The sequence below is a fragment of the Hirundo rustica genome, chromosome Z (genome assembly GCF_015227805.2).
Source record: "Hirundo rustica isolate bHirRus1 chromosome Z, bHirRus1.pri.v3, whole genome shotgun sequence".
Classification (NCBI taxonomy): Eukaryota; Metazoa; Chordata; class Aves; order Passeriformes; family Hirundinidae; genus Hirundo; species Hirundo rustica.
The window spans coordinates 52,037,574-52,050,931 of record NC_053488.1 but is presented as its reverse complement, the minus strand read 5'-3'; the positions used below and the strand labels follow the sequence as shown (position 1 = coordinate 52,050,931).

General features: G+C 35.0%; 1 protein-coding gene across 1 annotated transcript in view; it reads right to left on the bottom strand.

Moving 5' to 3' along the window:
• The window catches only part of RASA1 (RAS p21 protein activator 1), a 52,798-nt gene that overhangs the window by 14,079 nt on the left and 25,361 nt on the right, over positions 1-13,358 (bottom strand). Inside the window, exons 9-15 of the mRNA XM_040089207.2 lie at positions 10,734-10,812; positions 7,674-7,794; positions 5,445-5,601; positions 3,818-3,905; positions 1,707-1,784; positions 384-541; positions 19-95 (exon numbers count right to left, since the gene is read on the bottom strand). Of these exons, the coding sequence (XP_039945141.1) occupies positions 19-95; positions 384-541; positions 1,707-1,784; positions 3,818-3,905; positions 5,445-5,601; positions 7,674-7,794; positions 10,734-10,812 (758 nt within the window). The remainder of the gene's footprint in view (positions 1-18; positions 96-383; positions 542-1,706; positions 1,785-3,817; positions 3,906-5,444; positions 5,602-7,673; positions 7,795-10,733; positions 10,813-13,358) is intronic.

Here is a 13,358-nt window from a genome sequence, read left to right as displayed (position 1 = left end):
TTACAGAAAAATACTTACATATATCTGGATCTTTACTTTTCTTTGTTTTGTTACTAAGACTTATCTCAAATCTATTAATATCAGATGAAAGATCACTAGGAGAAAAGACAGAGAGCCTCAATTAATACTGTACATGGCTGGCATTTAAGCTTCTCCTAATTTCATTTCAATCCTGAGTTACCATTATCAGCCACTTATATTAGCAAAGATAGATGTCTACAGAAAATTCTGCCCATGCAGAATCTGTCTGAAAGGTTGCTGCTATATAAACACATATACAGTATTTTAAAATACTGTTAAAAAAAAAAAAAAAGGTGTTAAGAATCTTAAATCTAATACAAATTAAAAGTGAAATTCACTAATTCAAGATAATTAAGACTTACTCAAAGACAAATTCTTCAGACCACACAGGGTTCTGTCCTTCCCTAATGTGTGTTTTTGCTACCTGGACGCTGTTCAGGTAGATGTTACAATATGGATTTGTAAAATGCTTTACTGGGAGTGTATGAGCTTCTTCTACGTGCAAAATGAGACTGCTGACCTGAAAAAAATATACACAGTTTATTTTTTGTTGCTAAAATACAAATCACATGAATGAATTATTTTTAATCCTCTATGCAGAGGCTTTATGTTAATATGCAAATACTGAGTACAAAACTCCTTATTAGAAGAGCAAAGACCAAAGATATTGGAACATTTTAAGAAGCACGATGAACAAAGTAAGAGTTACTCCAATTATTACTGAAAACAAATATCCAGACCCATGTTTTTAAGGCATCTTGGGTTTTTATTTTAAAATAATTTTTGAGGCATTAGAATTTGCAAATAACAACTTTTCCAGCCACAGAAAATTTTATGGAAATGGAAGACTAGCACTTTGAGTAAGAGCCATGAACAATTCCAAATACAGTGGTTTATTGTTTGGTGCTTTCCTTAACAGATTATGTAAAATTCTCTTGTGCAACACATTACATTATATTCTTTTATGTAGATAAGCACTGTCTTTCCTTTTTGAAGAAAAGAATTCCCTTTTTGCTTTGCTTTTCAGCTTCACTGAAGCTCCCAATTGCACTTGTCACTTTTTCTGTAAATTCACCTAATTCAGTTCACCAGTTCAGAAGTATCCAAACTTCTTTAATGTTCACAACCAAACAGTTGTGGTTATTACTTTTTATTCACCATTTTATCCCCTTCTCTACTGCCTATAACAAATAACTACGTTCAATGTTCCTAAGATTAAATCATACCAAGAATTCTTCAAGTATTTCTCTGTTATTCTCCAGTCATTACAGACATAGCTATTTAAGACTGACTGCCCTCTCTCTCCAAAGAAATTCTGGCATATAAGGCACTTTCAAGAGGCCAAAGACAAATTAAGACACAAGCATGGCTCAGCATGTATTTGTTACGTAAAAGGAGTATCATTAGTCAAATAACATGTATTTATATGCAAATAAAATGCAAGTAATTAATATTTTATGTATGTGTCATATAAACTTTTTGTTCTGTTTTGTTTACATGTAACATTAATTTTTAAAGTTTCCCATGTGAGGCATATTTGAAAAGTTGCTGACTTCTTTAGACTTTTATTCAGGATTTGCTACTGTTGAAAGGAAAATTCAGAGATTTATGAATATCATTTTGCACAGATGAGGCAAAATACTCCTCTTCCACATGCACCTCCAACCCCACAATATCAGCTTCACCTGACGCAGACGTTTATTCGATGTTCCTGGACTGTTTTTTCTTAAACTGCAAAACACCTGCAGAGCTTTCATCCAATCCTAAGAGAGAAGGACGCAGAAGAATGTAACGAAACCAAGTCAGATACAGCTTCCTGCAGTGGAACAGACGTATCTGCAAAAAGTATCTGAATTTTCACTTTAGCTTGGCAAAACCACAGTTCCTTGTAATTCCACGGGCAAAACCACAGTTCCTTGTAATTCCACGGTACAAAAGTTTGAATATTAAAGAAAATTTATCATCTTTACTAAGCAAAATCTCATAAAGAATTTGCAAATCTGAACCATTTTTTCTTTTAGAATTATCAAGCATTACTAATGTATATACAGTGTGACCTTTGCCAATTTTCCAGTGCAGTGATACTACAAATAATTGCAAATTGCATATAAAATTAAGCAAAACTTGTTTGCTTCTGAGAAAATTGCATTTAACAAGCCAAACTGGTTTGATTATTCTCTCCAGTACTACCGTAAGGCAGTTGTAACACTATACACTTCAAACCAAAACTGAACAATTAACAGAAACATAGAGCATATATCCAACATTCTCCAGTTTGTCTTTGGAAGGTGGAAGACACATTGTAGCCTCATTCTCTAATTATCATCTGCCAACCATTAAATCCTGTACATTCCTTGCAAAGCACAAGATTTAGCTTTTGACCAACAGTCTTCTCTTCAGTCAGTATCTCAAAGATCTGCCATCTCTCAAAGTACAATTTAACAATGTCATTAAAAACCCCACGACACTGCTTCAATCATTCTTCACAACACCATCTACATTTTAAAAATATAGGAATATGCACTGCATCTATTCTCAGCTTTGTGAGTTAGGCTTCAGCTTTCAAATCCTTCCAAAGAAAAGCTTTCAGCTACACCCTACCAAGTTTCTATTTTTCTATGAAATGTTAGAAGGAAAGCTGAACATTCTCAAAAAGAAATATTTGTCAACTTTTCTGGGACAAAGCCATTTTATAAAGAAACCTGAAACAACTATGTTCTGTATAAATGCAGTGAACAGCTTGTTAAGGAGTTTCAAAATCAAAAGCAAATTAAACCAAATGTTTAGGAAACAAAACGGGCTATTTTTTCTTCTACATGTTTTTAATTCTTTTACTTTTTAAAAAACAAAATATTTTACAGATAGGACAAAAATTAATTAAGGCGCATGGAATTTAATTCATATATTCTCAATTATGATACAGCACACTGCTTCTCAAAGACAGTACATTGACAGTTGTATGACAAATGCCACTACATTCTTAAGTCATCTGCAAATTTAACTGTTTGCATTAATTTAACAAGAAAATCTGCACTTTCCTTTTTATACAGCGCACAAAAAATATTGTATTTATACAGACTTCATGCTCAGGTGAATACAGTCTGTTATGAGTGCTCTAAAAAGCTTTCATCCCATTCAAATAACATCAAATGCGAAGCTTAACTTCTAATGCAACATTTACATTAGAGCTGTGAACTTGCAGAGCTTAAAACTTAATAAACAAGAACACTGTGTCATTTTAGATACAATCTGCTGGTAAAATAATTTCTCAGAAGAAGGCTTCTGTCCCACAATTCGTAATCATTTAACTGTTAAGAGAGCTAGTAACTAAAGATATCATATAAACCCAGAAAACCTTACACTGTGCACCATCAAGGCTGAAGACTATGCATGACTACCAGTTTGTATAGAGTAAAGAACTGGAAAAGGCAGTTCAATGCACTTTGGTCACTGGGCATACATACACAAATTAGCATTTTATTTATTTCACTCTTAAGTAAAACTCTCACTTACTATGCTTGTGTTATATAACATGGAAAAGATCTGGAGAGTAAATTTTTTCTTCTGAGTTCAACTACGTCAAAAAACATGTATGTTCTCCAGAAACAGAAAATAATGGAAGTTCTGTGCACAGGACCTGACTGGAACTTGTCAAAACTGAAATCCTGAAGAATAGATAATACAGGTGCTGGATTTTCAGCACCAGCCTTTCCCCTCAGAGATCTGCTACTAGTCCATTTTAACACCACAAGATAAAAAGTTACTTTTTTTACAATTAGCAAATAAAAGCTCTCACCTGTGCTTGTTCTGGAGTTTCGCCTGCAAAGTAAAAGATGTAATGCTCTTCACTAAAGTGCTGAACTACTATCTGAAAACAGTTTGGCCTTAAAAATAAAAAAAAACACAACAAAAATTGAGTTTAATTAATCTTCACATATTAACAGACACCTTCACTTGATCTGTGCCAAAACAAAGTTTACACCAAACTAATAGACTCCTGCTGTTTGTCTGTAAGGTGCATTGAACAACTGCATCCATTTTTATTCATCTACATGTTACCATCACACATGGAAAGAGGATGAACTCCAACAAGATTTCTCAGATCTTCAAAAGCTGCATTTTGTTTTTGAATGTATTGTGTCATTTTAAGAAAACTACAGTATATGCAGCCTGCTTCAGAGTACTGACATGTTTTTAGAATGGTGTGTACTGAACAGGCATATATGCTGGCTTACAGTCAAGGCAGAAAAACAGCCATCTGAAAAAACTTGTCAACAGGGATTATTCCTAGAGACTTTAAAAGCAGCTGAGGTTGAGCATTATTTTACAAGCAGTTAATCATACATTAAGGATTTTTATTTCAGGAAACAGTATTAACCTAAGGAATCCCCTCTATGAATGTGTCCCACAGCTCTCATGATCAGTGAAATGTGTACTAGATCATACATGTAACATTCAAGTGTATGTGACAAAACTCTATGACCTTAAAAGCTGCAGAAGTACAGACTTCACTGTACTCCTGAGGAAACAGCCGAGATGGTTTTTTATCAGCTACCTGAAGTGCAGGAGGAGCTGTGTCAGCTGCAGTTCCTCACTAACAGCTTCCTAACCTGCTGCAACCACCCAAGTCCTCCTACACACCTCTAAGTATCACCCAGCACCCAACTATGTTCCAATTAAGGAAAAAAATCAGAATGTTTATTGATTACAATATAAACCAAAGCTCCCTGCCCAATTGTCAACTACATAGGGAACATTCCAGTAATTTTTTTCATAATCTTTATTCAAAATTATTATAAATATTTTAAAAACCCCCAGACTGAGCAAAGCATCAGTCTTTGCAGATTGAGAAATGCCACTAATTTTAAACATCTGTCCTAAGCTTTTTCACCAAGTAACTAGAAGTTGACTATATATAAGTTTTCAATAAACATTAAAGGTTCTTAGGATAACCAGAATTTCTAACTTCTATTATTTATTATGTAAGTAAATGTAATTATTTCTTCTATAAAACACTATAGTACAGGCCAGTGGAGCTGTTTTTGTAACTAACAATGAAAAAATATATAAACTCTCTTTTTAATTTCTAGTGATATCTAGAAGACTTCTGATTCTCAACTTTCTTGCTGATAATCACGTCCCTTGTGGTCAGCATATTTTGAATATCAAAATATTGCAGTAAATAAGGTTTGATGTGCAAGTAACTGCACAGAGATTGTGCAAAAACAATCTCTGAGGATGTTTACTTATATGAACTACTATACTACAAAGTATTTGTTTTTAAATAGAAAAGCACCTACCGACTTCTAACCAAGTTAGCTTTCAAATACCTGTCCAAGTAATGCAGAACTTTTAGAACGTAAAAAAATTATTTATCTTATTAACTCTTAGTGCAATAGGATTTAAAAAAGCTGATGTCCTACCTGCCAAATAAACTGTCATGTACTCCGTAGACAGAACACACGCTAAGGTCTATTAGTCCTTTGGGTTTTGTGGCTCGTTTTTCACTTTCAAAATAAATAAGCTGGGCATCATTTCCCTCTAATATAAAGTACAAGTTTTTCCATCTCTTTCCTTTACCTGCACAAGAATCAAGCAAATGGTTACAATACTGTCTAAAACGACATGTAAATTTTGTCACTTAAGAAAACAGAAGAGGGCAGTAAAGTTTCTGTCAAATTCTCGAAGAGAAGAGCAACGTACAGATAATCTTGCTAGAGTTTTAACATCAGCATACACATTCAGCTTTGTAAAACATGTGACTAAAACCAAATCCTCTTCACAGATGCAGGTAGTGTTGCAACAGGTCTTCAAACATCTTCAGTGTTTTCAACAGCATTATGCAAGTGCATATGAGCTGCCCCTGAGCTCCTCTCAGTGTTATGCCTGTATCTACATAGACTGCAAATAATGACAGTGGGACCCCATTCATTAGATTTTTTAAGAAATGGACTCTTGACATTAGAAAGTTACTCTTTAACTCTGACCAATGTTTAACAGATTGCATTACAATACCTTAAAACATAGAGCTGAACAACAGAAATGGAAATATTTTATATGCAGACTTAAATCAGAATCAACCTGCAAACACACCCATATGTAAGAATTTGGCTGGTTCCACCTGCTGCAGAGAAAGGTTCTTTAAATTACAATGGATTAGGAGCATTCTGCAACAAATTAATGCTTAAATCAGAGTACCATTTAGAAAAAACTTTCAGCCTTTATTTCATCCTTTAATCATCACAAATCCACTGGGGCATCAATAAGCCAATAGCAACATTGTTTTCAAAACACAAATGTAACATTTATTATACCATGACTCCTAGATGGAAGAGAGATTTTATTACATTTATGCCATATACACTAGGTCTACAAGACAGTACTCCAATCTGCTTCTTTTAGCCTAATTTTTCCAAGTCATTCTCATTTCATTATCTACTCCATGACATCTCTTCACCTCCCAGAATGAGCCTTATCAACCAATGAGATGCTTCCCTTGTTCTGTTCAGAAGGTATAGTATGAGGTGGTTTGGGGTTTTTTAATGTCTCTTATATTAGCCTATACTTCAGCTCTTACATTCTTTCTTGCATTAGGTTACTATGCAGATTAACACTTGTAACTTATCCTTCTTGCCATCGGCAGAAATTTTGTTATTGACCCCATTTTTCTGCATCCATTAATGTTGATTTTTTCAAAAGACAGAAATATAACACTCGGCAAGGGACTAGCTTCCTCAAAACTTCAAAACCTTGTTCAATGGAAATTCTTCAGGGTAATACTGAAGGTTACAACGAAGTAAGTCAAGCTGTCAGCTTGAGTGTGCTTATTTTATGTTATGCTCTGTCAGCATTAGAACCCTAAGAAGTCACTATAAAATGCAGTCTGACATACAAAGGTTAAGTTTAACACTGAAAACATAAAACTCAACTTGGAATAACAAATTAATTATTTGTTACAAATATTAAACAGCTGTTTAACAAAATTAAACCAGCTGTTCTCTGCAGTGAATGCACAGATTTACACTATTCTAGCTCTCAGACCTCTATCAGCTAGAACTTAGTGAGTTCCATATTAAGTATAAACAGTTTATGAAAATATATTTCATTTAATGATTTTGAATGTCACTTTTGACAAGGATGCTTAGTTTTTGTGCTGTGCTGATTTTTTCAGAACTGCCAACTAGAATTTTCACGTTGCATGTAATTTCAAGTATCACGTTGTTCTACTCATCTACTACCTAAGGAAAAAGATCTTTCATACTCCTTACACACTTTCTAGAACCTTTTCCCTACTTCAATTTTTAGCTCTTTAGTACCACTAAACTCACTAAATTCGCTCTATAGTGACCAACAGTAAGGCACGAGGAAATGGAAGAAAGTTGAATCAGAGAAAATTCAGATTAGACTTCAGGAAAAAGTTCTTCACTGAGGAGGAGGCTGGTCCTTGGAACAGGGTATACAGGAAATGCTCACAGCCTGTCAGGATTTAAGGAGTATGTAGATGATGCTCTTAGTCATGTGGTTTAGCTTTCAGCAGACCTGTGAGGAGCATGATCTTTATGACACCCAATTTAATATACTGTATGATTCTATGATCCTTATCTGCTTTTTCTCTTCCTTTTAAAAAAATAATAGAAGTAAACATAACTCACTTTTTTTCAGAAGATAACCTTTTTTGACAATATTTTTATAAAAAGCATCCTTTGTTTTCCGACGAATTGTATTGTAGATTTCTTTTCCATCCACCGTATCATTAAGCACTTGTTCTTGGTGCTAGAAAACATGTCATAAGAACATACTTTAAGCTCAGAAATTGCCATTAAAAAGTGCATCCTATGGAGTTGCGATCAGGATCATCTTACTGAATGCTACCAACTCACTACTATTGATCTCACACACATTTTACTAAAGCATTCATTTTTCATACAATACACTTGCTAGAAATGTACTATAACTCTTCCCATATTTCCAAAACTGAAAGAAAATAGGAATTTTCAATACAGACCAACTTCTACAAAGTTAGTATTTCTGATGTAAAAACAAAAAGCATGATCTTTCACTGTTATTTCACTGTGTTAAAATTTATGTCGGTCTCTGAAGATTTATCTAGCTTGTCTTCTACAAAAGCTCATAGGCCTGAGTAATCATGGATAAACTCTGAAGCAATAAAAATGGTGTAGATCAGCTAAAACTGACTTGAAATGGCACAGTCTTTCCTTAATCTCATTAGAACTCACACGTAACTGAGTGTGACAAGAGAAGAAAACAGAAACAGGAAACAGAAAAAAGATAAATTCACACAAAAAATGGTAGTATCTAGAAATGCAAGTAATAAATACAACCAAGACCCAGCTGCTAAGTAAGATGATCAACAAAAATTCTTTAGCCATAAAAAAATACAAGAAAAGAAAGACTATAAAGTAGTAAGGACATCGCTGAGATGAAAAGAGACACGTGAACCGGTTCTTCTGTAACGTTCTACTTCTCTTCATGTGCATATATCTGCAAGAATTATGATTTTGATCAAAATAACAAAAGCAAGATGAAAAATAGTTTCGTAATAGGAATTAGAGGACCTACAATGGATGCTATATCTGTAAGTTATTAAATGATAATGTAACATAATTATCTATAATGTCTATAACTTAAGTACACAAGGAGTAGTGCACAAAACAAGAGATCTAGTGACAAATATTTTTAAGTAAATATCATATTAGACACAGTAATTCCATCATTAGATTGAACCTAAAATTATGCAAAACTTTTGAATTCTTTTTTTTCCTCAAAAACACGGAGCAGAATGCTATGTGGAAGGGAGTTAACACAAAGCTGAACTTAATTGCACCACTGTGCACTAAATTTTTAAATAAAGTCACAAGTGTATCTGGCTAGTTTAAAAGAATCTGAAGTGCTCTCACATCGAAAATGAGTCAATGCAGAGTTTATTAATAGAGGTTTTTTATTAATACACTTTATTAACTTACATATTAATACTGTAAGTTTTGTGTATGTGAAAGGCTAAAATGAAGATTTACTGCCCTCATTAAAGAGGAATGATGGAGCATGAACAAAGTTACTAATGAAGTTTTCCAAGGAACAATCTCAGAACTCCTATTGGCTTTCTGACCCAATCACTTTACTGAGCACGAGTTAACAGCGGGAAACAATGGGGAAGCACCAAGAACACAACACAATTATCAGTATGGGAAAGATTGCAATAACAAGGTATACATTATATATCTCCTAGTGCAAGACAGCAGTTACACCTGTCAACACTTAAAGAAAATGAGACATTAACAGCTGAGTCACTCATTGGAGTACTGGGCTGTGACACTGTTTGCTATGCCAACATAATGGTCTCACAAGGATGGACTTAACAATTGTCACGGCAGTCCCTAAGGTGCTGTGTTTTGGTTTTGTGACTGAAATGGTATTGGTAACACACTAGCGTTCTTGTTGATCAGTACCTACATAACCTCAAGACTTTCTACATTTCCCACTCTGCCCCCTTCCTCAGAGAGGTGGCTTGGTGGACAAGATGCCGGGAGCAGAGACAGCCAGGACTGATGATGACAATTGATCAGGGGGATATTCCCTGTCATGTAACATCATGACCAACAATAAGCATGTGGGCACAGGGAGGTCTCAGAGGGCAGCTGGGCATCAGTCTGCTTGTGAGAGGTGCTGAGTGATTGCTTTTGCATCACCCCTTCCTTTGCTTATAAAACAGTATTTACCTCAATCCTGGAGATTTTTTCGCTTTTGCCCCATTCCACGGGAATAGAGAGTGAGCAAAGGTGCAGGTCCTTAGCAGGGTCAACCCACCACAGAAAATTACATTTTTTAAGTGCTTTCCAGAGGGAAAGGGAATTATGCCTAACATGGTACTACTCTAAATTTTTCTAGTACATATTCAAGGAAGATGAGTTCACACCAAAACTGGTAGCAGAAATGCAACTATGAAAACATTACAAAGAGATAGGATTAGCTTCTGTGCGCTTAGCTTGGTGAACAGAGGAAATGCTCTCATATTAATAAGAAAGATCCCACAAAGAGGTATGAATTGACTGCAACTCTCATTAGGGAGGATAGGAAGAACAAATTTCTCATTTCCATTTAAAAAGGAAAGCTTGGAAACAGAAAAATAAAAAAATAGGCATGTAATTTTTTTCACTAGCTATAAGCTCATGAAAAGCTAAATGATGTGGGGTGCTTATTACTGGTGATCTCTTGGAATCAACTTCTGCTATGGGGCAAGTGCGCTTCAGAACAAGTGCTGCAATCCCAGCCCTACAATCATCTCTGAAGCTTTTCATTATGTATAAGCTTTTCATTATGTATAAGTGACAGGAGAAAAACCCCAGACATAAAAAGGAGAAGGGCAGAATGGTTCCCCTTAAAATAAGACCAAATCAAAGCATGAGCCCAGAACAGAGCTAGGGGCACAGAGCAGAGGTTGAACACCTCACAGCATAGACAGAACTTACCACATTTTCTGTTGACTACAAGCCAGTCTTTGGTAAGCGTATGTATTTGAGGGTAAAACAAAACAAAGAGATGAGCTGAAAACATTTAAACTGTTGACGACTGACTACTGGAGATGATGCTGCTTAACTACCACTGGTATCTCTGCTGTAATTTAGTTCATAAATTGATTTGATAATAATTCAGTCTGTGACTTTAACATCAAAGGCTCAGATATTAATTCCTACCTGCATCGGAACAGGATCTTTTAAGTAATATCCTTCAACAATCTGTTCTTTTCTGTAGTGCTCAATGATGTCAGCAATACTGTTCCAGTAAGAAAAAGAATATTGAAATTAACGTTAAATTCATTGATTTTTCCACTGTCTGAGAATCTGCTTTTCCATAAAACCACAGAAAACTTTCCTTCAAAGTTTTAATAAAATCAAATGTTAATCATCATAATCTTATTTGTAGGAATGAGGACTTACTAATATACTGAAGTCAAGAAAGTTGACAAAACTGCATTCAGAACGTATTAATCATAACTGCAAAATATTTTAATGACTTGCTTAAAATGTCAAATGAGGACACTGCACTCTCCACATTCAGGTAATACATGTGCATTAATCGCTTTCCAACCAGGCTGAAAATTACTATTTCATTGGCAATAATTTTCCAAGTAAGTCCTAGAGTAATTAGCTAAGTGGAATGTGACATACTCTGAGTGAGGTGCAATGTCTTTCTAGAAGGAAAGGAAAAGGTTTGTAGCAGGGCTTTTACAGACTATGACTGGACATCACTGAGCTATCCTTTTAAATAACCATGTCAGCAGCACTCCTCTACAGGGAAGCATTCATTATAATCACCTAATTCAGCATTAATTCTGAATCAGATTCAGACTGCAATTGCACTTGGAAGGCTCAAGAAAGAAGAAGTGACAGATACAAGCTGAAACTGAAGGCATTTATGATGCTCTAATTATTTCTGCACTACTAAAATTTACACTGTAATAAAGAACAGCAACAGGGACATCAATAGAAATTAATCATTTACACACAAAATATCAATGTAGAAAAAGCCGAGTAATTAAGGAGATAAAAATATACTCAAGCGTGTCTTCTCAGTTCATGGATACTGAGCTGTGTGTGCAAAGATACGAATAAGGCATGTGTGCCACACAGGAACAATAGCTGATACTGTAAAAATCTCAAAAAAATAAATAAACTTCTAAATAAAGCTATATCAAGGCATCTTGGTTGGCTTTTCTATTTCATTCTGAAGCTATGAACTAGTGCAAACTTGATAAAATTACCTTCCCACAAGCACTTTTATTTTGTAGGTACGTAAAATGAGATTAATGTTTCTTTCAGTTTTAATGAAATCAAGTAATTAATTTCAATTTTTACTGAGATGCTGTCTGCATATGCTGTTTTCTACATAATAATTTCAACTGTGTCACACTACAAAAAATAATGACTCAGTCATTATATTCCACATGTTGAATAGTTACTACCAACATATTCTAATCAATAAAACAGCACTGTATGAATTTTCTCACTCATCAAATCAGGAATACCTTGACCTTCAAGGCACCATTCCTTGATTAAAAATACCATTAGGAGTTCCTCAATGTAAGGAGCAGGTGCACAATTTCTGCAATTTTGTAATATGGGCTGAAGAATAATTTGTCTATGTCTGTTGTATTTAAAAACTATGTATTTAAAAAATCTGTAGTTAGAGTAACATATAGACAAGGACTTCAGGCCCTGATGAACACCTAAGGGCTGCATTCCTCATTACATGTTTGAACTTCCAGCAAATTGCCAACCTGATACACACAGTAAGTTGAACTGAAAGTGAGCTTAAGCATACAGTGATAATACTTCCAAACATGCAACACAATCAAAGATTTTGTTTCACAATGAGGAAGACCTCTGCAAACTACATACCAAAATACTAAAAAATTCCTACAGCACTTTGTCATGATTTATTGCTGCTTAACTTTGCTCTGTTCAGCTGCATAGAACCTCTTACAGACAATGTAATCTATACCCCAAGTGAATCCAGCACTGTATTATAAAGTAATCTGAAGTAGTAACAATATAGTAACTTTCTGCAAGTATACTATTTAATGCTACAAACCCATTTGAGACTAATAAGAGCTCTGCTAACTTGATGATTAATTTGACATCACCATGCCAGCCTATCATCCTCCTAATAAGCCCTGCAGCTCGAAATCGGCATTTACCTTCATGAAAGGCTGACCCTGCAGCTAGCCTGGTTTTCAGTAAGGATGGCTGGAGGCCAGGCTGATTCATGAAGAAGGTATTTAAGCAGCCTGGGTGTGAAACCTATGGGCATAGGTTTGCCCATAAGGATGCAATTGTTTAGCCTCACAGCACCACATGAGTGAAGCCATATGAAAAAGTCCACTGAACTTAGTGAGGAGACCTTGATATTTTCTCAGACACACCAGCTGCTGAATCTCTATGCACTCAGAAGCCAAGCTACAAGTGACAGAAATTCTCTATTGGGGTAAGAATGCCCTAGGGCTCTAGGTGAGCAGGACTGAAAAAATGTTGATTTTTTTTTTTTTTAAGGCAGGCAATGACCTCTGTTAAAGTAGGAAAGTGAGTTTTCACTACTGAAAAGTCTTCCAGATACAACTCTTAAGAAATACCATCAAAGATGGAGATGACTGATAGTTTCTCTCACAAAAGGGTAAACACCTCATTATTTCTCTTTCTTTTTGTACAAATTACTATAATTTTGCACCAATGGCCAAAGAAATGCATCCTAAGTTTGTTCGCTCTAAATTAACTGATTGTATTTCTGTTCCAAGTACCACGTACATATTTCAATACAATTTA